Source organism: Acartia tonsa, chromosome 4 (assembly GCF_053477335.1).
Source record: "Acartia tonsa isolate MP-2025a chromosome 4, ASM5347733v1, whole genome shotgun sequence".
In the NCBI taxonomy this organism is placed as follows: domain Eukaryota; kingdom Metazoa; phylum Arthropoda; class Copepoda; order Calanoida; family Acartiidae; genus Acartia; species Acartia tonsa.
Window position 1 is genome coordinate 15,064,920 of NC_137263.1, and position 24,705 is coordinate 15,089,624.

The following is a 24,705-nucleotide window of genomic DNA, read 5'->3' on the forward strand; positions in this document are numbered from 1 at the left end:
GAGATATAGAGCTTTATTAGTTTTAAAATAAACCCATTTTTTTACTTTAACCAACAAATTAATAGATTTATGAGTTTTTTTCCACTTTATATCTCGTCCGTAAAGCTAGTTAATGTTATCCTTGAGTATAATTTTGCAAGTGTATTTTATATGCAGATGTAATTTAAATGCAGGGAACAGGGATAAGACTTGGGATAATTAACCTCAACATTTTATCATGAGTTTTATTCACTAAACAACATGCACCAACAAGAACGGAAATATATTTCGTTCATAAACAAAAAGAACCCTTTTATTCAGACTTTGTAAAATAATATTTTGTCATTTGAAGAATACTGTGGAGGAATAAAGGGTTGTATATTAATTTAAAAGCCAATGACCCACCCCCCACCCTTCCCTGAATGTAATGTGTATGATTGCACATATTTTAAAAAAATTTGCGTGGGTCGAAATTAGATCCTGCTTTAAAACTCAGGAAAAGAAGGTCAACATGAAAACTCATTTTTTTCCAAAAAATATTATTCCATTGGATTTTGATATTTTATATCCCAAGGTAGTTGGATGTATGTGTTATCTGTAAAATGGCTGACCCGATTTGTGAAGAAAGCTTATTTATGTTTTAAAAATTAATCACAGACTATCTAAAAAAAAGAAAATTAATATAGAAGGAAAAGGATTTTCTTATCTATTTAGTCTTCAAAAACTCCAAATTTGGCCTTCTTAAAATATGCTTATCAAAATTTGTATAACTAACAAATAGCAAAATAACAAAAAAAAGATTGAAGCCCTTGTATTTTCGAGGATTTAGTTTTTAATAAGTTATAAAAAAAAATCTTATAAAAAGTAACATTTTATCCAATGATTATGAAACAAAATTTGCTTTGCGAATAGCAAATTAAGCCGAATTTCAGCCAATCACAGCGCGGCATTTCATAAAATGCTGTGCTCTCATTGGTGGAAAGTTGGCTCACCCCGATCTGGCTCACCACTAAAATGATTTAAAGATCCAGCTAAGGTAAAAAAAGGAGGAACATAGCTACTAAATATGAATTATGCCTGACGGAAAATCACAAATGTACAAATTCCTCTGCTTTACAAAGTACTAACCTTTGGTATTGCAAAATGGATTATGCTTAATGTATATTGCCATCGGAACTGCACTCATAATAATAATATAGTAGTTTAAAAGGCAGACGGTTTGAAAAAAATTTTCTGTTCTAAATTATGAATTGACGCTTAGTTGAAGTACAATTTTATATATAATTGAAGTATAATTTGTAAAACTAGAAATCAAATAAACGCCTGCAAAAAAATATTTTTCTTCCAATTTTTATTTTAGCAAGATATAACAAAATAGAAACATTTGAATTTTGAAACACTCTAATGAAACAGTAAGAACTAAACTAATTTCATTCCAATTTTATATGAGGCAGTTGCAACAACTTTTTACTCTCATAACTATCAACCTTAATCTTGTAGAAATACGAATGATCAGCACCCTAGTCAGGATTTCAGATATTCATTCGCCATACGAATGTAGTTGTTTATTGAAATAATTTTTGGTGGGTTACATCCAGGAAAGGCGGGACTACACTGGTGCCCAAAGTTTTATAACTACGTTATCTTATTCTTTAAGATTTCATAGATTTTTTAAGGCTTTATAGATTTTAAATTGGTTGGGTTACAATCAAGATTTGTCCAAACTTTTCTACAAATAATTTTTATCTACAGAATTGGTAATCTTGTTAATCATAATTAGGGAAGTGTTTCAAATTATCCTCCATTGTCTTATCCCTTAAGATCTCTCATTACTTTTGACCCACCGTGTAAGTCCAATGATCAAAAAATTATGAAATTTTTTTAAAAAGCAAACCATAAACATCCAAAAGTTAGTTTTCGAGAATTTTACTTAAATCCTAAATCATTCTAATACTAGTTTTATTTTATTTTCTCAATATGTTTCCTTATCCCCAACCAGTTATAGGATTCATTTTCTTGCGTGCATTTAAACCTTATAAAAAGATATAACATTAGAAGGCGGAAGTATTTTATTTAGAACCTTCAATGAAGAAATGTTAAACATACTAATTTATCAAATTAACAAGTATTAAAGAACACACTTCAGTCTTTCTAAACAGTCACACAGTTATTATAACCAATGGCTTCGTCCCTAGAGGCCTTTAGGGGCACCTGAAGGAGAGAGGAGGGGGAAAACCCTCGACTTTCCATTATAATTTCAAAAAGAAAAAAGTATTCGCAGGGTTATATTTTCTTGAGACGATTTTTCTTTGGAGGGTGGCCGTACCCTTATCAAAAAAAGTTACAAACCTCCCCACCCAGGATTCATGAGAAAAAAAAGAAACATATCGGTTCAGCAAAACCTTTGGTAAACACAGAAAGACACACATCCTGCTACATTTAAATAAAAATAGAAAAAATTTAGAACAAAAAGGGCAAATATGTTTAAAATTAGCGCAGCAATAACAAGTCAACAAGGTAAAAAACTGAGTTATAAAAGTAAATATTTATAAAGCAGCGAAGATATAGTCTAGTTAGTGAGAATAAAGATCCAACACTGTATCAGACGTAGAGAATTTTGAAAAATTAAAAATCTGTGTTGAAACGAGATGTATCTACATATATTCAAGAATACGAGAAAAAGATGATTTATAAGACGGATTAAAACTGATTTATTTCTTATTTCAGGGTAGATTTATAATATATTTAAACATTTAGGAGGGGAGGGTAAAGAGGGTGGAAGGAAGAAGTCGTTATTTAAGCCCGCTGCGTTTTTCACTTTATTAGATAACATGAAAATCTGGTGTAAGATCAAGTAATAATATATCTAAATAACATCAATCTTATTTTTTGCGAATATGAAACAGTTGACAAAGGGATAGTTCTACGAAGTGTATTTAAAGAGTTAAGGTACTTAGAGTAGTGAACTTTTATATGTCTTAGTAGAATATATTAGGCATTGGATAGATATGATTATATGTTAAAGAATTTTTAACATTGACCAGACCAAACTTTTTTTATTTGACAATATCTATAAAAAGTTAAAGTGATTTGCCACATAAATTACATGAGAATGGTCTATTTTTTCCAAATATGTATAGCCAAAACACCAATACCAGAGAATCTTTTCCCACATATTTCACAAGAGTTATAAAAAAATTGAACAGGGGTTCCCCTTGGAACAAGTTACTTAAAAACATAAAAAATAACGTCCGGTTCATTATAGGACAGGTTTTCTATAGATTCTTTTTAAAAAATAAAGAAAACCGTCCGGTTTACTTACAATATACACATTATCTCACGCAAATACCAACTAACCATACAACATATATAAAAAGACCATTCTCATGTAATTTATGTTGCAAATCACTAACTTTTTAAAATATTATTGTCAAATAAAAAAAAAATCGGTCAGGTCAATGTTCAATGTTCAAAATTCTTTATCACAATCATATCTATCCAATGCCATATTCTACTAAGACATATAAAAAAATCACTACTCTAAGTACTATATTAAATATTTTATTGGTCATTCTTTGTTGTTATGTGTATTTTGTTGTATAAAAAGTTTGAAGTTCTTTTAACTAGTAAATGCTATCTAAAGTTGTATTTATGACAAAAAAGTTTTTGCCATATATAACATGCAACGAAGTTGAAAATAAAAATGAAAAACTCATTTTTTAAGGAAAATCCCTGGTCAAATCTTTTAATTTTAATCAATAACTTTATATTATGCACTACTACGTTATTTAAAATAGAAAAAACTTACAGTTCACTATTTTTTTTAAAATGCACTTCGTGAAACTATCCCTTTAAATCTACAGAAGCTAGGGTACACCACTCATACAGGGAGGGAGGGGACATTAGGATGTTTATTACCCTAGTCCCCAAAGTTTTAAAATAATGTTTTCTAATTCGTTGGCTTAACAACTTTAGGGACTTTCATTGAATTTTAATTGGTTGGTTCATTAAATTTGGTGTACAGAAGGTGTAATTTTGTGTATAATTAATGTGGATGTACATCAATTTATTTGCCATTCTATTATTCCTTTAGATCCCTGACCCGACATCTGAATCTGAAGGCGAGCATATATATCAGTTCTCTTTTTTTGGGCCTATGTGGGGCATGTTTGATTAATTATATGAAAACTCAACAATTGGTCAGTTCTATTGTTTTTTTTTAAAGATTGGATGCGTTTTTAGATTTAGAATAATAAATAAAAACTCGCATTTCACACTGAACTCCTTACTTATATGCATCTGATCACAAAAATGGAAAAAAGTCTTCATAAACCAACCTTAAATTAATAAAAACAATCGCAACTAGTTTTTAATAAAAAAAAATTTCCCGAAAAAAATAAGGGTAAGTAAAATCATCAAATTAAAATTTTGAAAATATTCAATTTTCCATGTACCTATCTATAAAGTCCTGATTACTTTGAAATGCAAACTAAGAGTAATAGTTTTATTGACAAAATTATAATTTAAAAGTATAACTCTTCAACATGAAAAGGAAAAGAATTAATTCAAAGAAACAGAATATCAACATCCATTGAAGTCAAGCACAAAAATATTTTTTTTCCAGCGGGGCTAATTCGAAACCTATTAATATTCGCTTGATTATAACCGGTTCTCAGCCATACTGAAAATCATGTATAGCACGTTATTTCAGACAAATTCCATGGATTACTAAAATAAAAAAAATAATTATAAAACCAGTTTTGTTAACCCGTGACTTCGGCCTCTCAGGGCTAACAAAACTGGTTTGATCTTGTAATTTTCTTATTTAATATCCGCGGAAGGCTCTCAATAATACGATGCGATAAATAACTATTAATACCTTAGACAAAATAATCTTAATTCAACATTCAAATAGAAAAGTAAAAATTGTTTTGGCAAGTTGTACGTACAGATTCTAATTGTAAGAAAGCTATACTAAAAAAAATCAATAGAACAGTTGCATGTCTTCTTTGCAAGCCAGGACAATATCATTATCTTACATAACCATCCAGGCAAATAACAAGAACAAACATGTTCAAATAATATAACTAAGAACATCCTATAGTAAAGGGAATTCCAGCTATTTCGTCTGAAGCTGGTCTGTGATGGTCTGTACTTTTCATGGGAGCTTTAAAAATGTCTTGGGGTGGCTTTATGCTATTTCTTAAGAGGCTATAAGTGAAGCAAGTAGCATATCATAAGACAAAAATAAAAGTATAATTTAGGCTTTGTACATGAAATAGAAATGGCTGTTCATTTTAAGGGAAGCCATGTCTTGATACTTTCCAGATTTAACAATATCTTTAAGGATATAAAAGTAAATTTGTTTTGGTGGAGGGAGAAATCAGTTACCTTTGGGCCTTAATCCTATTATATAAGGTATTAAGGTTTTTTTTTGTCTGTACAGTAAGACTTCGATAACTACTTAACCGATTCAGTTTTCTATTTTATGAAATCTTCTTAAAGGTCCCTAGATAATTTTAGGCAATTTAATTGTTATATCTAAGTTTGGTTTTATGCTACTTACCTTGCTAATTTAAAAAAAAGAGCTCCTTGATTCTAGAAGCGCAGCCGCTAATGTGCATTAGTGTAGGAGTAGGTACGCTACTAAAACAAACAATAACGGAGAACTGACTTGTTTACTGCTGCTTGTTGCTTGCCCTCATAATTCTCATCATTTCAATTGATAAAATACAAAATACTAGAAAAAAATATTGCTCGCCATGATATTGCATCCAACAATGGATATACAATATACGTGGATATTAGGACAGGGAAAAATTTGGGTTGCTATTTCCCCAGTCATTTATTGGCCAGTTCATTAATCCAGTAGGATGGGAGGGGATGGGGTGAAGAGGGTGGTTATTGGGTATCATTATTTTAGCCTTCTGTGAATATCACTATATTAGAGTACATAAAAAAACTGTTGTAACATCCAGTAATAATATATCCATTGTTGCATCCAACAATGCTCGCATTCCGAGACACATTTAAAAATTTAACAAATCATTATTGTATCTGTAATAATTAAATTATCTTGACCAGAAATAATTTACATTTTTAAATTGTAATAACAAGGATTTTCTATACACACTCATCCTTAACCGAACTTTGATTAAAGAAATATCCCAAACATTCGGACAATTGGGCGTTGGGGACAAAATCCAGGCCATTTTAAGATTTTACGTCAAATTACACTAAATATCCTAAAACGAACTTCACTCTTCCCTCAATTTTTTAATATTATGCCTTAAAATTTAAATCACATAACTTTGCTAATAATCTATTATCAAAGTTTCTTCAAAGAGCTTTCCAAAAAGGTTCCTAAAATTCCTGTAGTAGAATTAGCGTCTATATATTTGTATTTAACGGTTAATTTAGCTACCAAAGGAAATAGCCAAAATGCTCGTGTCTAAAGAAAACTCGCGTAAAATCGATCATTTGAATACCACTGTGGGATCCTTATGCATTCATAAGAATCCTAGCTTTGTGCACGGTTTGTCTAGTCGTTTGGCCGATAACAGCTTATGAAAACACATTACATCCTATATTCTTGAAAAAAAATTTTTATTGCTATTACTTTTAAGCCATGATATTAGGAAACAGAAATATATTATCTTAATTTAATGATTATCATAATACTAATCATTTTAATAACTGCTGCGCCCCTTTTTTTTAACTACAGAAGTGGACACCTAACTAATTGTTTTAATTTAAGTTGGTATGCAGAATTAATGTTTCAATTATCATTTGCAAATCTTCATTTAGTGCAGTTTTTTTTGTTGAGTGTTGTGGCGTATACTGAAATTTAAAGGAGGGCAATGGATCCTACATCAGATTATCATTTACTCTAATAAAGTGAAACTTGCTGCTGGCTAAAATAACGATCCCACCTCTCCCCTCCCCCCTTTACCCAATCACCAATTCTCCTACTGGATGAACGAACTGACCAATAAATGATGTCTATATTAGCAACCTAAATTGACAATTTTTCCACGTATATAATAGGGCACATTTGAAGATGAAAAAATAAAACAACTTCAAAACATATTAAACTAACTTTTATCATTTATTCTTTAATGATAACATGGTTAAAATGAAAGGGGGGGGGGTAAAAATATAGATAGATGGATGGTAGGGGACCTATTATGACAGAAATTTTACAAGACAATATAAAACAACGTCAAATTATTCTATATTTGGTGGCCTAACAAATTGCATTGATCTTTTTGTCATGATATGAAAAGTTTAAATAATTCAGCCTTTTGAAATTTATTTTTTTAGTCCTTATATAATACCATTACAGGCATGTTTAGAAAATGCTACACATATACAAAAATAATTTATATGTCCTTGTTTTTTTTACTTTAAATTACAAAATTGTTATAAAATGCACGTTACATGATTATGCGCGTATTCGCACATTGTAAAAAGTGAATTACCCTGCCTCGCTTACAATTTTGGGTATATATGTAGAGTCATAATCAGGGCAGTATAAGAGAATAATATTGCTTCATTTTAGTGCTACAAACGAGGATTTTATTTATATCAAGATAACTTTTAATGTAAGCTCAAGAAATATCTGAAAAACAGAAGTTCATCAAGCAAAAAGCTTAATTCTAAGAAATTCAATTGTTTATACATGTGGATGAAATAAAAAACTGCCATTTCTTACCAAAATGTGTACACTCAAATATGTATGGATTAGAACCGGCTCTCAGCCATACTGAAAAATCATGCAGAGCATCATAATACAGACAATTTGAGTTTCAGAGAAGCTGCGCATTTTAAGACTTATGGGTGTTATCTTTTTATATTTTACATATTTTATTACAATATTATTATAAAGGTGTTAACCTATTTTTTTAAGGAAATAGAATATTTAGAAATCTTAGAATTTTGTCTGCCCTGGTTTATTAAATTGAACCTGTTGAAAAAAAAATATATTTTAGCATTTAAAATACAACCTTTTTATTGCTTCCTCATTAAAAAATTTTGAGTACACCTGTACATTCGTTTTCATTCAAAGTAGCGCAGTTACTCTATACTGAGGATGTGTCTGTACGTCAGTTTCAGTCTTAACCGATACCACCACATATAAAAATGAGAATTAACTAACCGTTTAGAAAAAAACACAGCGTATTTTCTTCTATGAATAAATACCTATTCTGTTTAAACTAAGTAATAAAAAACTGTGTACAGTTATTTGTCCAAAAGTCTAATAGCCTTACTGTGTTAATACTGCACTCTTGTAAACATAACGTCCTTGTTTATACAGGGCGTAAAACGTATGTTATGGCAGCAGTGCACGCTCACGACTTGCTTTCTAAGTGCCAAAATTGCCCCCGTGGTAGCCACTCGTCTGCAGAGAAGGTGTATAATTAAAACGGCACGAAGTGGCCTGACCTTAATAAAAACGGGTTAATATCGTCGACCTTCACAATGGATATAGTATAAGTGGATGTATTGACAAGGGAAATTTGTCGGCGATTTAGGTTCCTAATATGGAATTCATTTATTGGTCATTTCGTTCATCCAGTAGGAATGGAGTAAAGGAGCCAGTATAATTTTATTAAAGTACATGAAAATCTGGTGCAACATCCAAGTGAAAATATATTGATTACATTCACATTATTAAGAATCAGGCGCCCTAATGTTAAATGGATTAACCGATTTTTAAACTAAAAATCATCAATGCTCAGCTCAAATGAACTTTAATAATTCTACAAATAACATTAATCTGAAAAATAAAAATGTATTCAAAAGAATTTTTTCCATGGTAACGAACTAAATTTGTTTATGTTGTGACCATAGCAAAATGATGTGTTGAGAACGGGTCCATAAAAAACTACCATATTTTTTTGTTTTAAAATCATTAAAGCAAGATATTTTGATTTACAGTCATAACATAAGAGATAGAGCAATGGAGGTACATAGATTTACATCCCCAATGATAATAAACAACATTTAGGGTAGTATAGTTAAACAATATTAGTATGGAAACAACCAATGAAAATCCTGTAAAGGTAGGCTATGTTTTTTGGTCCAACAAATAAGAAAGCATAATTGATTTACTAAACTTTGGGTACCAGTGTAATTTACAGTCCAATTTCCCCTTCCACTCTGAATATTTAGTTAGGGATTCTTAATAGGGCGTACAGGCAACTAAACCAAGAACAACAAGGGGGGAGGGATATGGACGGGGGGTAAGCCATCATCAATATATCATTGTAAATAGGTTTAATGAGATCGCTTGATGACTGTTTACTATGTGCTTTGCATGCCAACGATAGTTGGCATATTTTGACCAATATTATTCCTAGCACCCCAAGGATCTAAAGGGATAAGACAATAGCTGATGTACATCCCCAATGATGATACATACAATTACCCCTTCTGTAGATTACAATTAATAGTTGAAACGTTTGCATACTTAATGAACCAACCGATCAAAATTTCTAGACAACAAATGAGACAAATAAAACACTTTTGGGACTAGTGTAATAAACAGCCCAATATCAACTCCTTTCTCACTAATACCAAAGTACTTAGGATTAATTTGATGATAATACTAAAATTGGATCAGTAATATACAAAATTTATCACAAATCTTCATATTCTTTTAAAATATTAGCAAGCAAGAAAATGCTGACATTTGATGTAATCTTTTTAAAATATTAATGATACTGTTGTCTTAACAAGGGACGATATTTCTTCTTTTTACCAATTTCATCCATTGTTGGGCAAATTTTTGTGCCAATTTCATCCCTGCTTAACTTTGCATATCAATTTGCCAAATCTTGCTTTCTTGTTAAAAATGCATGCACTATGAAAAAAAATTGTTCACTCACCTTTCCAAAATGCCCCCGGCCGAGGACTGCAACAAAATGAAAGCTCTCTAGGCCCATAGCTGAGTCTTGGCGGATCGGGGGCGGCGGGACTCGCTGCACAATTGGCACTGTTGCCGCCGGACCGCCAGACGAGGCGGTCAGTGAGGAGGATGAGGACGGAGAACGAGATCTGTGCTTGGGCGGGGCGGAGGTCACATCTCTGTTGGACGAGCTGGTCTGCTGCTGGTGATGAGAGGAGGAGTGGTGGTGGTGTTGCTGCTGGCTGGCTGAGGTTCTATCACTGGCAGCCACGCCACCGCCGGGCTGGAAGCTCTTCAGAACAGTTTGTTGATGTGGAGGTGGCGGCTGGTGGTGAATATGATCTCCGGGTCCAGGATAGGACACACGGATGACCGAGGTATGACCCTTCTTCTCCAGCTCATACGTGGGCTCTGTCGGGGTGCCAGGATTGATGACGACCCGGCTGGTGTTGTAGTGCGACGTGTCGATCGTGAACGGAGCCGGGGGATCGGGCTGCGCCTCCAGCAAACTAATGTCGGGCTGGGCCTGAGGTAGGTGAAGGGCGGAAGGTCGGAGGCTGCCGGCTGCTGCCGCGGACGCCTCCAGGGATTTTTGGTTGCTAGATTTGTTATTGTTGTGTGAGTAGTGATGGGGAGAAGAGGCAGAAGTGACGGTTAGGTCGTCTGTGCTTGGCTCCCGACCCAGATTCCACACCTCGAACTCCTACAAAAATTAAAATCAATTAAAATCCCAAAAATTTAAAGAATTGTGCACAAACATATAAGATTTAAGTTTATTGCTGTTTTTAACTCGAATAAAATATTTGGAGAGAAAAACAAATATTTACAAACACAAATGAGCAGGTTTTCTACCTAGTTAAATGCGTAATATACGCTTTAAACAACAAAAATACACAAGTTATTAATAAAATTAGTAGGGTATTTTTATAGTCCAGTAAAATCCATTTGGGAGATTATTTACGAAAAATATCCCCCTTTACCGTTTTGTATCTTTTTTATATACCGAAGATCTATGAATATCGTTCAAATTAACTTTAAAACTATGAATATTCATTGAATTAATGGAGGATTTATTGTTGATATTCTTGTGCATTTTTTCTTCTTCGTAATTTGTTGTTTTTGGTTAAAATGATGATTATTCGCTTTATTGCTTGAAATAGCTAGAAAAATATCTGCCCCTGCCCACAAGAGAAAAAGTATTCAAAACTATATTTTTAAAAAAGATTTAAGCTAAATTAATAACTTTTGCAAAAAAAGGTATGTTTTGAGTTTTCTGTCTTTTTTTGCCAATAGCCTAAAACCTGACCGGTATTAGGCATTGCCCATACATGCTGACCACGACCATATATAAATATATCCATATCTAGCTCTGCAATGCATATCAAAAGAAAATGCGGAAGTTAAAACATTTGAGTATGTGTGTGTGTGTGTTAAGTCAGGGATACCAATTATAGAAAAATATTTTTTCCTTTAAATATAAATAACAATTGTAATAAAAATAACAGGATATCTGTCTGACTGACTGCTGTTGTGTGTTGCTTAATGCTGAACCGGTATTGTTCTCCCTTAGAGAGAAGCTTTTTTTATAGGTCTAGAAAAGGTTCTTAACTATTTTGAGGGAGATTACCTTCTTTTATTTACTCATTGGAATGTAGGTGGTTGAACTGCGTAACTGATTGTTATTAATAAAGAAATTGTGTAACAACCTGGCAACCCTGCTAAAAACCTTATGAGTATAATTTTCATACAAGTTTAGCGTGCAAACTGAGTGCGTATGTGTATATATATAAAGATAGGTAGATAGTTGGTAAGCCTGGCTAATATTTAAGCTTCTATAATGGTATCACTATCTGATGGTTGATAGCAAGAGGATTATGATTATCTACCAGTTTATATGCATGCTATAATAGTAATCAATGCTTGCTTATATGGCCTAAAAATGTACATCACTTTCAATTCAATGTAATTATTTGCATTTTCTATTGAAGGGTAGGAGTAGAGAATTGTACCATATGAAAATATAAATATCAAAACTAATGAGATAAGAGAATTGCCGATAATTGATGTACTGTACATTTCCAATGATGATAAACAAAAATACCTATTCTTTAGATCACAAAAATAGTGGTAAAACGTATTGACACTCAACTTTCCCAAGAAGTAAATCCCAAAAATCATTTCAAGACATTTTTAAGTTTCCCTAAAATGAATAACTCCATCGGTTCAGTGGTTAGCGAGATCTTAGTGTACAAACAAACAAAATTCTTACTACTTTTATACTACGATGAAGAAGTTGAGCCAAATAAAATCAGAATAGCATGGACAATTTAAGTGGTAGTGAAGAAATAACAAAAACAGTTGGATACATCAATGATATCAGGATTAAAGTAATGGAAATAAGTTATACAAAATATATTGATAGGGGAAAATTTGTTGTCAATTTAGCTTGCTAATATGGAACTCATTTATTGGAAATTCTTTTATCTAGTAGGAGGGGATAGAATGGGAAAGGATGGGGATTTTAGCCAATTGCGAGCATCACTTAATCAGAGTACATAAAAATCTGGTACAACATCCAATTAATAATTTATGGACTGTTAAAAGTGGATTGGACATTTATGAATTTTTACACACAAAAAACGACAGATATTGTATATAATAAATACGTTGATTTTGAAAAAGCCAATAAATCTACACCTAAGTAAGATTTTTAAATTCTGTATCCTTTAAAATAGAGTTAGGCGCTGGTAAATAATCCAAAATACATTTTTTACCTAAGTTATGAAGCAATAGAGGAATAATTTTGGGCTCATTTACTCTTTATTTTATCCCAGATTAACCAGCTACTATAATTTGAATCTGAACACTTTTTGTGTTAAAAGAAGATAATATTTCATGACCACTTGATTTTACAACAGTGTTATTTTTGTGACCTTTGATTTAGATATGTTCATTTTCTACCATGCTTTTACTAAGTTAACTGATTTTGGGTAACATTTTAGCCAAGAAATTATTTTTTTTCAGGAACAGTACCTTTCGTGGCAACGCCCCTTAAGGAGCGATTCGTCGTATATTTAAAATGGCTTTTAATAGGTTATTTTAGGTTAGGTTATATTGGGTTAGGTGATTGCCCTGCAGGGTTAGAGCCCCGCGCAGTGGCTAGAAATAGGAGAAAAGCTACTTTTAAAACACGAAGAATCGCCCCTTAAGGGGCGTTGCTACGAAAGGGACTATACCCTTTTTTTCATTAGAACTGCGGCTAAGTGACGTTGTAAAAGGATCAAATGTACATATATTATCCCATTACTGAGTAGCTGTGCCATTAAAAATGCACATTTGAATCCATTGTGCAGAGTAGTTGAGACTAGCGATTTATAATTTGACAAAAACTGGACAAAAAAATGTAAAAACTTGCTCCCTATCATTACTCTATGATCTAGAGATGTTACAAGAAATCAAGAAAAATTCCTAAAATTATTTTGATTTATTTTGCTTAATAAAAGATCTAAATCCTCAAAAACGGATAATTTCATCAAAGAATAGTAAAGTTAAGTCTTTTGGTAATTCTAATAAAAAAGGAACTTAGATCCAATTCAACCCTTGGGTTACTTACACAAAAATTGATGTAAAGAACGATGTGGGACTAAAAGCAAGCGTAATTGTTCCCTTAAAAACTAATCCAAACTATGTAGAGAAGTTAAGTGAATAAGTCCTCATAGCAACAAGATTAACCAACCCAAACAAAATATGTTTTGTGAATAGGTCCTCTCTGGCAACTACAGGGTGTCCCTCGTAAACTGGTTTTTTTGAAACGCTTATTACTCCCTTAATATTTGAGCTATCTTAGTAAAATAAAAAGTATTTGGCAGCCTACAACTGACCATTTTATGGGGTAATGATGAAAAATCCACAAAATAAACAGAAAAAAAATCTACGAGGTATTACATAAGAAGTTCATTTTATTAAATTTAGACTAACCCAAAAGAAAATATTTGCTTTGTAAAGTTTAAGATTAGTTAGGGTCCAAACGGCTGGTCGCTTTGACTTTTTAAGCACTAAAATTGAACAGTCTTGACATGGCATACCAGAAATTCTCAATATTCAAGATTCTGAAGTGTAATATAAGTGAACAGTATGTAAAAATATGCATAATATTGGTCTTCTTTGATAATTTTTCATGTGAGCTCGCTTCAAATGCACGCAAGAACCTAATATATATTAGATTTTTTAATTAGACTACAATGCCAGTTCTTATAATGTCTGAAGTGAGTCTTTTTGATCCAACGTTTGACCACCAGCTGCTTTTAAAGTTAACGAAGGCATATTTTTCTGGTGGATTAGTCTTATATTCACTAAAATCAGCCTGTTATGTATTACATTGTAGATTTTTTTCTGTTAACTTTGCGGATTTTTCATCACTATATCATTAAATGGTCAGTAGTAGGCTGCCAAATACTTTTTATTTTACTAAGATAGCTCAAATATTAAGGATGTAATAAGTGTTTCAAAAAAACCAGTTTACGTGGGACACCCTGTAAGATCAACTATGCCAAACTAAAATTTATTCAAAGATCCTCTAGCAAATGAGGTTAATTAAGCCAAACCAATGTTTGGTGAATAAGTCCGCCTAGCAACAGGGTCAACCAACCCAAACAAAAGATGTTTAGTGAATGGGTCCTCCTAGTAACTTAGGTCAACTATGCCCTTTAGCCATGCTTAAATACCATCACAATTTATACTCAGGATAATTCTGCAATTCTCTTTAATCATTTCATTTGCCAATGCAATCAAGAATTATATTAACAGAGAAATAAAAATTATAACTACGATTAAATAATAAAGGAGGTGGTGAATAATTTAATTAACTTTTCTTTGTTAACGAAATTTTTTTATAATAGGTACTTTCATTCAAAATGCTGGTTAAGCACTGGCGCCCCCCCCCCCCTCCACAAATACATATTTAGATAGAAATTGGTAATAAGGGTGGAAGTTTTTTTCTATGCCTAACCACTGTGGGAGGCCATAAACCTGGAGAGCTACCAACTACCCAATATAACCTAACCTGACTTAAAATAATTAAAAGGGTAGCAACATTATTGAAAATCCAACTCACCGGAACTTTCTTGGACTTGTTTTGATTGTTGTCATATTTTGGTTTGTCTGGCGGAGGCGGAGCTTGCCTCTTCTCCGAGGTTGACCCAGAGCGTATGGGAGGTGGGAGGAGCTCCTCCGACGAGGGAACGGAGCTGGCTCCGTCGCTGCCCTGGTCAAAATCAAGACGGGTTGGTCGCGGCACAAAACCTAAAAAGATTTTAAAAAATTACAAATTATTAATGATAGATGTCTAACAAACATACAAAGTTAAAACCAGCATTTCCAATTATACAAGGAATCAGGAACGTCCAAGCTTTAAATTTTGAGGGGGGATAAAATAAGAGTTTTAAAAAATTTGAGGGGTGGGTACCCCTTTACCCCCACCCTTGGACTTCTTAGCAAAGAATACATAAAGTACATACATGTCTAAATGGTCAATATACTAAAGGAAAAATTTAAATGTCAACGACTTTGACCTTGAAATAGATAGATAGATAAAAATCTACTTGAGATAGATAGATACAAACTTCCAGTTCTTGAAATAAAAAGCCAAAATGTTTCCCAGACAAGAAACTTGCATTTCCTATTTGTGATCAGAAAAATCCAAAGAATTGTAATAAGTAATTTAAATAAAAGCATTATGTTGAATAAAACATTGTTTATGTTCAATTAAGACTTTTTAAATAAGTTGTATGGTTGGGTCAAAATCCAGACAAATACTCGATTTGTACACAGATCAAACATGATACGAATTCTTTCAGCAAAGATTATCTAATAAAACATCATAAACTTGATTTTAATATGTGAATTAATCAAGAACAGGGTAATATATTCACAAAAATAGACAAATATTGGCTTTTTAGGTCTTCTATGTATAAAAAAGCGATAATATATTTTGAAATTTCATGTTAATTTTCACAATGAATAGCCCTGTCTCTGAAACTATTGAACAACCAATTTTGCAATACTTCCCCCTTCTTACTGATTCTCCAAGGTAAAAATTTCCTTGTTTCGACAATTGATCAATCGCCCCCCCCCTACCTCAACTCTCTTAATTTATATGACTATAAAAAAGGCTATATTGAAAGCATAAGTAAGCCCTAAAAAAAGGTTCCTAAGTGTAGTAGCTCCCGATTTAAAAGTATGTTTTAATAATAGAGTGGAGAGATTATATTGGCCCACAAACGAAATAAAAGGAATTGCCCGCCCAGCCCTTGCTAAACCATACTAAAATTGACAAATGGTTCGCGTACATGCATTGTAAACCCATAAGCTTTGAAAATATGAGCAATAATAGGTTTAAATGTATTGAGCCTCCTTTTGTGGCAGTGCTATAAATATAGCTACAACTTCATTTACCACGTTTTAAGCTCAACCCTTGGCAGTATGCAAAGCAATAAAAATATACCATTAAATGTATATAAAAATTCACTATAATAGCTCATTTACATCAATAAAAAATAAGTATGAAAATTATTGCAAATTTCAATTACAGCTCTATTTTATTTAAAGATTGTTATTAATACTTACCATAAACCAAAATCTTAGTTCTTCTGCTAATTTTTGTTAATCCTATTTTAGCCGGAATACCTCGATCATATGTTATAAACATTTTCAACTAACTTATTATTCCCTTGACCAGGGAAGAATTATTTGTAGAGAGCGAAGCTCTCTTTTCATTATTACATGCTGCTTGTGTAGTATCACGAGAATGTAAGTTTAGCGTGCTTTTTTACACGCTTCTCATTCATATTATCTGAATTTAGAAACATTTATTGCAATAAAAATGTGATAAAGGGTGGGGGGTTGTTTGCAGTAAAGATCTCGTAATTGAGGCAATACAGGAAATTTTATAAATACGAGATCTTTATATATTACCCCCTCAAATACTGTATCTCAGAAAGAATAATATAAAAAAGTGTATGTATATAAAATACCCACTTATTATCACACAACTTGAGTAATAAAGTAAGCCAAGGTGCTTATTTTCAGACCTTAAACCAGCCCCCCCCCGCTCCATTCAAAGGTGTATGTAAATTATGGGGAATTTAGCGTTTTGTGGCCGCGCTATTGATACGTGCAAATTGACGCAAATTTAAACGCTAATAACCCAGGGATCTAAAGGGATAAGACAATGGTCGATTAATTGATGGTACATCCCCAATTATAATACACAAGATTACCCCTTCTGTAGATTACATTACAGTGGTTGAAACGTTTGGACACCCAACTTATTGAACCAACCAATCAAAATTCTTCAAAGGTTTGCAAAGTTATACGCCAACGTAATTATAAAACTTTTGGGACTATTGTAATAACAGCCCAATGTCCCCTCCATCCCTTATAAAACTTTGGGGACTGGTGTATTAAACAGCCCAATGTCTCCTCCCTTCCTGCTAATAACTAGTGTTGGACCTGTTAATTTTATTGTTCAAACAAGAATAACAACAATCACAGAAGCGAAGCTCTTAAATAAAAATATTTATATTTTAAATGATTCCTTGCTAAAACCTTTCTGTATTAATAAAGTATGTACTGTACTTTGTAATCAAATTTCAGAGTACATCATTACAGACCAGTTAATTATTTTATGCCTGAATATATAAAGAGGTTCTTTTTACTAACGCACAGACCTTAATTGTAAAAAAGCTTCGCTTAAAAAAATGTTGCACGTATGCTATTTATTATCGCCCCAAAGGCAGATATTTTCAAATTAAAAGAAAAACGGCTGAATATTAATGCAAAAAAAATAATTATACCCATTCTGTATTTTTAATAACATGTTAAAATACACAATTATGCTAAATTTTAATATCAAGTTATGGAACAATACACAGCATTCTAACAAGAATGGTTTTAATCAAATCCTAAAACTAAAAATCAAAAGATCATCTGTATAAACAAAGCGACTGACGGACAGTAATACCACCAAGAAGATCCCATTTATTGAAGTTAAGGTAATTAATATTTGACTCGTGTAAATAGATGCAGTATATTATGACAGGTTGCTATTTCCCCTGTCATTAATTAATCAGTTCGTTCCTCCAGTAGAAGGGTAGGGGATGGGGTAAAGGGGGTATCGTTATTTTAGCCAGCTGCGAATATTACTTTATCAGAGTACATGAAAATCTGGTGCAACATCAGTAATAATATATCGATTATATATTCAACAATAATTTCCTTAGGGTAGTATTTATTAATGAACAAATTAAAATAAAATGGCCACGCTGTAGCTTAGTGCTTCTCTTATCAAAACAGGCAATTAAACTAATTAGTTAAGTGCCAAATATTGGTCTTTTTAGATAATTCATTACAGTTAAAAACAAGGATAATAATGTCCACAAAAAGCGCAATAATACACAATAGCCGATAAATTGATGTACATCCCCGATGCAATGATGATACACAAAATTCTTTAGATTAAAGTAAGTGGTTGAAACGTATGGACGTCCAACTTAACAAAGTTTAATAATAGTCTCCCAAAAATATTAAGAAAGGAATAAGAAAACGTTATTATTAAACTTTGGGGACTAGTGTAATAACAGCCCAGTGTCCCCTTCCTTCCTGGCAATTTTAAATTATCAAAACATTATTTTTAATGATTATGAATAGGTACTTTAGATATACTAACAAAGTATTCAAATTGACGGTAGGAATAAATAAATTTAAGAGCAGCTTTACAACTAACAAAAATGCTTTGATTCTACAAGAATAACGTTTTCATTTATCTAGATTAAGATTACTTAAAAATAATTGGTTTTTAGAACAAAGATAACAATAATAAAAATAGAAATTGTCATAAAAAAGTATTGTTTATTTTAATTGTCTTAGTTAATATACTAATATATCTTGCACAAAAATAAATTCTCTTGTTAAATAATAGATGTTTTTATCATTTATTAAAATAATATATTTGTAGAATAAGTAGTATATAACAAAAAAAGAAAAAAATTTGGTATAATTTTCGTTTTTTTTATAGTTTTGAGAAAATATATTTTTCAAATGAAATTTCTTATCTCATATTTACAAAAGACAGGAAACGAGAAGAAAACTATCTTGCATTCAACTTTGCCACTAGTTAAAAATGAAACTCATAGCATACTGAATTTAGAAGAACATAATGATTTTTTCTTCATATACTATATCCCTGTCCAAGAGTTTACCTAAGTGGAATGAATCCTTTTCCTGATTGCCTGATTTACCACTCACCATGAAACAAAATAATCATCTCACTCAAGATAGACTGCATGAAAATTTGGAAAAATCCCTTTTTTTGCAATTGGCCTACACTAACCCTCCTTCGTGTCTTATACAGCCAATTAACAGCTCAAATGGTTAAGGCCCTGTGCTTTTTTTCTACCTTACTCAAACTTACAGAAGCATCAGCAGTAATTTCTTAAGATAAATGACAAGAAAAATGTTTGGTCTGGGAGGCCCATCTGCAAAAAGAAAGATTTTGCCAAAAATTTCTTTAGATTAGATCATCAATTCTAGTGTAACCCCACGGATAGAATTAATGATTCAGTAAAATAATGTTTGAATATTTCTAACAAAGACTGAAGCTAAGAAACAGAAAATTGGCATAGCATTTTTCTTATTTTCAAGCTTAGTATTGGTCTGGTTTCAGGCTTTAAAAGATATGACGACTATAATTCCATAATTTAATTTTAAGAATCTCAATCCTTGTTGAATTCATTCATTGTACTAAATAAAGATTGAATAAGTACACACATCCACATTACATGCCTACACATTTTTAAGCACAAAAATAAACGTATTTTTTTCAACAGATAGGTACCATTACATCAAAATAATTCTACATGATATTGAATTTATCTTTATTTATCTTAATAATAATGTTTAAAAAATCATGTAGAATGTACCATAATTCAATCTATTTATAGAGCATGCTCTTAATGTAATTAATAAAGAAAAAATAGTCAATAGCTGACCCTGCCACAAATGTAAAGCAAAAAAGAAAGGATCTAGTGCAGTTCACGGTGAAATGTTCCTGGTAACAATTATCTCCTAAAATCTAAGAACTTTAACGGCTAAACTTTCATTGTTCATCATTGGATCTTAGCTCTTTTAGATTATTATTAGGCCTTATTATGCTTCTTAAAACGGTATGCGGGCATGATATGTAACTTCAGACATTTTGTAGCTAGAGGTCTAGTAAATAGATTTTTGGAGATAACCATTACCAGAAACATTTACCATGGACTGTACTAGATCCAAAAATATTCAAAAATAAGAATTTAATTGTAAATATGCTACACATCTTAAACTGTAGGTTGTTGGTAGCGCGTGAAAAAGATGACTTGAGAAATCTAATTAGAATCAATTCATGATAAAAACAAGGACGACAACATTCATAAAAACAAGGATTAATTGACATTCGTGTCGATTTCATATCTTGCTATATGAAGGATTAAGATTTTTTGTCTGTAGCTTAAGATTTCGATAACTAAAGAACCAAATGTCAAATGAGTTCTCTGATTTAGAAAAGCTTGAAATATGTTAAGGGATGGTTTTACTAAGTAATTTTTGCCCCTTCAAACCCTACAAATACAGCCCCTAGAAGCTAGCAAATAAAAAAAATAAAGGAAGATATACTACAGAATATTTTCACATTTTAATTTAAGCAACAAGTTACAGACATGTCCTTAGTATAGAAAGGTATAATTTGAAGTCAAGTTTGCATGTTATCTTCAATGCACTCACCACTATGAGCTAAAAATGTCAAAAATATAAAATTCAAATTGTTTTTTTCAATAATTTAACTAACAACGATGATAACATTCATAGGGAAAGAAGCACACAAAATCATGGACAGACACAAAATGAACTATAAATCAAATTACGACTTTTATTATACTGCCCTAAATGTCAAAACTTTTTTACCAATTAGTTCAATCAACAGAAAGGACAATTTTGTTTTACTTTTTTGGGATGTATATCAGTTCATCGCCCATTGTCTTTTCCCTTAACATCTCTAGTAAGTGACGATAGCATTTCCTAATATATTTGTTGAAAATTTTGTCTCTTTTTAAAATTTGCATATCTTGGTGCTCGCACGCAGTACAAATAAGAACAGTTGAGATAGAAATGGTTGCAAATTATTGCAGAAATAGTTGGGCCTAATTAATTACTATTCCAGTGCAGAGGAGGTGATAACGGTTGACATACCACACATACCCACAATTAAATAATGGATTAGGTATTGTTTAAAATTGTCTCTTCCCAAATATTTATAATTCATAATTTTAATAGGAAAGAAAATTAAAATATGTGAATTTAGGATTTATAGGTAGAAGAAAAATCCATAATTAATAAGAAACTTCCTTGACAAGCCTTTCTGAAAAGAACAGAAAATTGTTTGCCTTGATTAGTATTATGATCTTTTATTTTATCATTCGTATAAAATTGTCTGTAATATAATACGTTACATGATTTTTTAGTATGGCTCAGAACCGGGTCTAATCCAGTGGATATTAATCGGTTTCGAAGCCATACTGGAAAAAAAGGATGATAATATATTTTATATTAAAATATTTTTATTGAAGACTCACTCAGCAGCATCAGCTGGCCTCTAAATATTGCTGAGTCAAATATTTTTTGCCTATTTTGAAACTGGACCCCTCACATGCCCCTACCAAACTCTTCTTATAATATAAGACAGTAAGTAGTAATAACAATGGATTTATTATTACTTTGATCTTAATGAAACTTGTATCTGGCTAAAATAACGATCATACAATCCATCCTCTTTACCCCTATCTCCTCCCCTACTATTAAAAGAACGAACTGGCCTAAACGAACCTAAATTGACAATTTTTCCCCTATTATAATATCCACGTATATTCCATATCCATTGTTGTAAATCTGATTGCAATAGCTTTATCAGGATTTTAAAACAAATAAAGCACATTTTTATTCATTTAGTGGTGGGGGGGAAAGGGTTGGTCAACTTAGAAAATAAAGGATGCTGTCAATGTTTTCTTTACAACACACAACAGAAATCTTGACAACAATTCACCTGACCTTGAGTACAACTCTTTTTTATAAAAGGGATTGTTCCATTGAGAACGTTAAATGAGTAAAGTAAATAGCGTCGGAAATATAAACACAGCCAAGTCGCTACAAAAAAAGCAGAAAGCAATTTGCTAGCAGACGAAAAATTTGCCCACCACTGGCACCAGATTTTAACTTTTACATTAATTGTTGAATGAGTTAAGCAACAAATCAGAATAAGATTATTGACTACAAATTGATGAAACACCCTCAATGATGATAAAACAAAATTACCCATGCTTTAAACTAAAAGTTTTTGTAGGAAAGTTTGAAAGTAACTAAAAAATATGTATATATAACATTAAGAATTTTAACGAAATTATTTCTAACTTCAAACACCATAATGGAATTCAAAAGTGTAAATTCTTATACTATCAACCATAATTCAAAACAATGAGTAAGAAAATTTATGTACAAGAAGCAAAAAATAAGTCATTATATACTTAAAATACTTCTTTTATAATAAGAGGTAATTTAATGATATTTGCTTAAAAATAAACATCTTAACGATGTTGTTCTATTTAGCGCTTAACTCTAAAAAGTAGCACTAAATAATATTTTTCATAGGTATCGCAGCAATCATTAAAATTTGATAATTTAACAGACATATAAATAGCAAATATATTTCGTGTTTGTTAAGAAACCAATTTTATTTAATCTTATTAGTTTTCGGCAGGCATTGTAGCTAAATCAATCAATAAAATAAATTACTAATATGTAGCAAGTTTAATCTACAAAGGGAGAGGTGGGTTTCTGGTAAAATCCGTAAAGTTATGTGTTATAAGTTAAAAACAGTAGTAGAACGATAAAAATTTATGTTAACTTTTAAAAAAAAAATATTTGTCTGTAGTTCTTTTCAATAAGAAATACACATATTTAGTGAATATTATCGTTCTACTGCTATTTTTAAGCATTAAAACACACAACTTTACGGATTTTACCAGAAACCTACCTCTCCCTTTTTAAAATCTCTTGAAAAGATAAACACAATAATTTTAACGAAACTCATTATTATCCAGTAACGCACGAACATACCATGACATTGAGTAGCTACGCAACACAGAATTGATGCTAAAATTGTCTAAATTAAGAAGTTATGTCTGTAGTGAATATTCGTGGGTAGCAACTTTTATAATCAGATCAAAATATCATCCGAGTGTAGGTGATCTTGTTTCTAAATTTTACGATATCGTAAAAAAACACGTATTTGTAGTCATTTTAATATTTTTTTACTATTCAATTATAATCCTAATAAAAATAATTAATAAATAATAATATGAGGGGCAAATAATAATTTTTAAATTTGAATCAAACCAAATCGAAAATTCAAGTTTTTATCTTGTATTTGCTTAGTGTGTTTGTGTGTGTATATGCAGGAAGGAAGGGGACATTGGGCTGTTTATTACACTAGTCCCCAAAGTATTATAATAATGTTTTCTTACTCGTTGGGGACTTTTACTGAATTTTGGTTGGTTCATTCAGTTAAACGTTTCAACCCCTAATTGTGATCTACTGTAGGGGTAATTTTGTATATAGTCATTATTTTATAAGCCATTGTCTTATCCCTTTAGATCCCTGGTGTATGTGCGTGCGTGCGTGTGTCAAGTGACATGCACTGTAAATGGACATCTGGTATAGTATAAGTACAGGACTAATGAATGATTGTTAACTTTTTATGCACCGTATATATGTACAGGGTGATACAGGTTTATTGTCAATTGAATAAAAAAATTAAGGGGCATTTTTAAATTACAGGATTTTTATACAACTTTTCTCGTGGATGTTGTACTTTTTTGATTAACCCTTTTTACAATTTTTTGGATTGTATCTTGCTAACCACTGAACCGATTCAGTGAAGCTTTAAGAAACCTAAGTCTTTTTAGACTATTTTTCTAGATTAAAGAGGCTAATGGCGACACCCATGGTTAAAAATAAAATAGTATCAGAACTAATATTATCAAAGCCTTCAAATAAAATTTATCTTGTTTCATTCTGTATTTTACGATTTATTGTCATTTTGTGTGTAACACCCTGTATAATATATAAACTAGCTATTTACATGTTGCACAAAATGTCCCCATTTCATGACAATTATTGCATGTCTTAAATAATTCAACTAATCTTGTTAATGCTCTCTTGTTGTTGTTTCCTCATTTAATTTTTCACATGTGTTCAAATATGATCATTAAAATCAACTATTTTCTACCTAAAATATTTTAATTTAAGTATTTTTAAGATAATATATTAAGCTAATTTTGTTTGTAGCAAAAGATCTCTAAAGCTTCATAAAATCTTTTTATTTGTAAACATTTAAAGATCATGGACAGGTTTTAAGCTGTTCTTAATGCCAATATTATAAGTTTGATATTATAAAAATGTAGGAAAGTGTCTTAAATGCATAAAAATTCAAAGTCAAGAATAGCCAACACCTACAAACAACCAAACTGTTGTAATCCTTTGTGCAGCTTATTAACTTAAAATTGGGGCACAAAACCAGGGAGGGAGGGGACATTGACTGTTTATTTCTCTAGTCCTTAAAGTTTTATAATAACGTTTCCTTATTCGTTTGGGACTATTAATGCATTTTTAATGGTTGGTTCATTAAGTTGGGTGTCCAAACGTTTCAACCGCTAATTCAATCTACAGAA

The 24,705-nt window shown here is 31.5% G+C and overlaps 3 protein-coding genes across 10 annotated transcripts in view; all 3 read right to left on the bottom strand.

Moving 5' to 3' along the window:
• The window catches only part of HSPC300 (hematopoietic stem/progenitor cell protein 300), a 128,995-nt gene that overhangs the window by 40,363 nt on the left and 63,927 nt on the right, over window positions 1-24,705 (bottom strand). The gene's annotated exons all lie outside the window — the stretch shown is intronic.
• Hem (Nck associated protein 1 Hem) overlaps window positions 1-24,705 on the bottom strand; it is a 124,220-nt gene that overhangs the window by 35,588 nt on the left and 63,927 nt on the right. The window lies entirely within an intron of this gene.
• Window positions 1-24,705, bottom strand: part of Pkn (serine/threonine-protein kinase N) — a 144,423-nt gene that overhangs the window by 12,319 nt on the left and 107,399 nt on the right. For all 8 annotated transcript variants that reach the window (XR_013878340.1, XR_013878339.1, XR_013878343.1 and 5 more), the window contains 2 exons: window positions 15,003-15,190; window positions 9,870-10,592 (listed from right to left, as the gene is read on the bottom strand). Coding sequence is in view for 3 of the 8 variants with exons in the window: in XM_080156572.1 (XP_080012698.1) it covers window positions 9,870-10,592; window positions 15,003-15,190 (911 nt within the window). In the remaining 5 variants the exon portion in view is untranslated. The remainder of the gene's footprint in view (window positions 1-9,869; window positions 10,593-15,002; window positions 15,191-24,705) is intronic.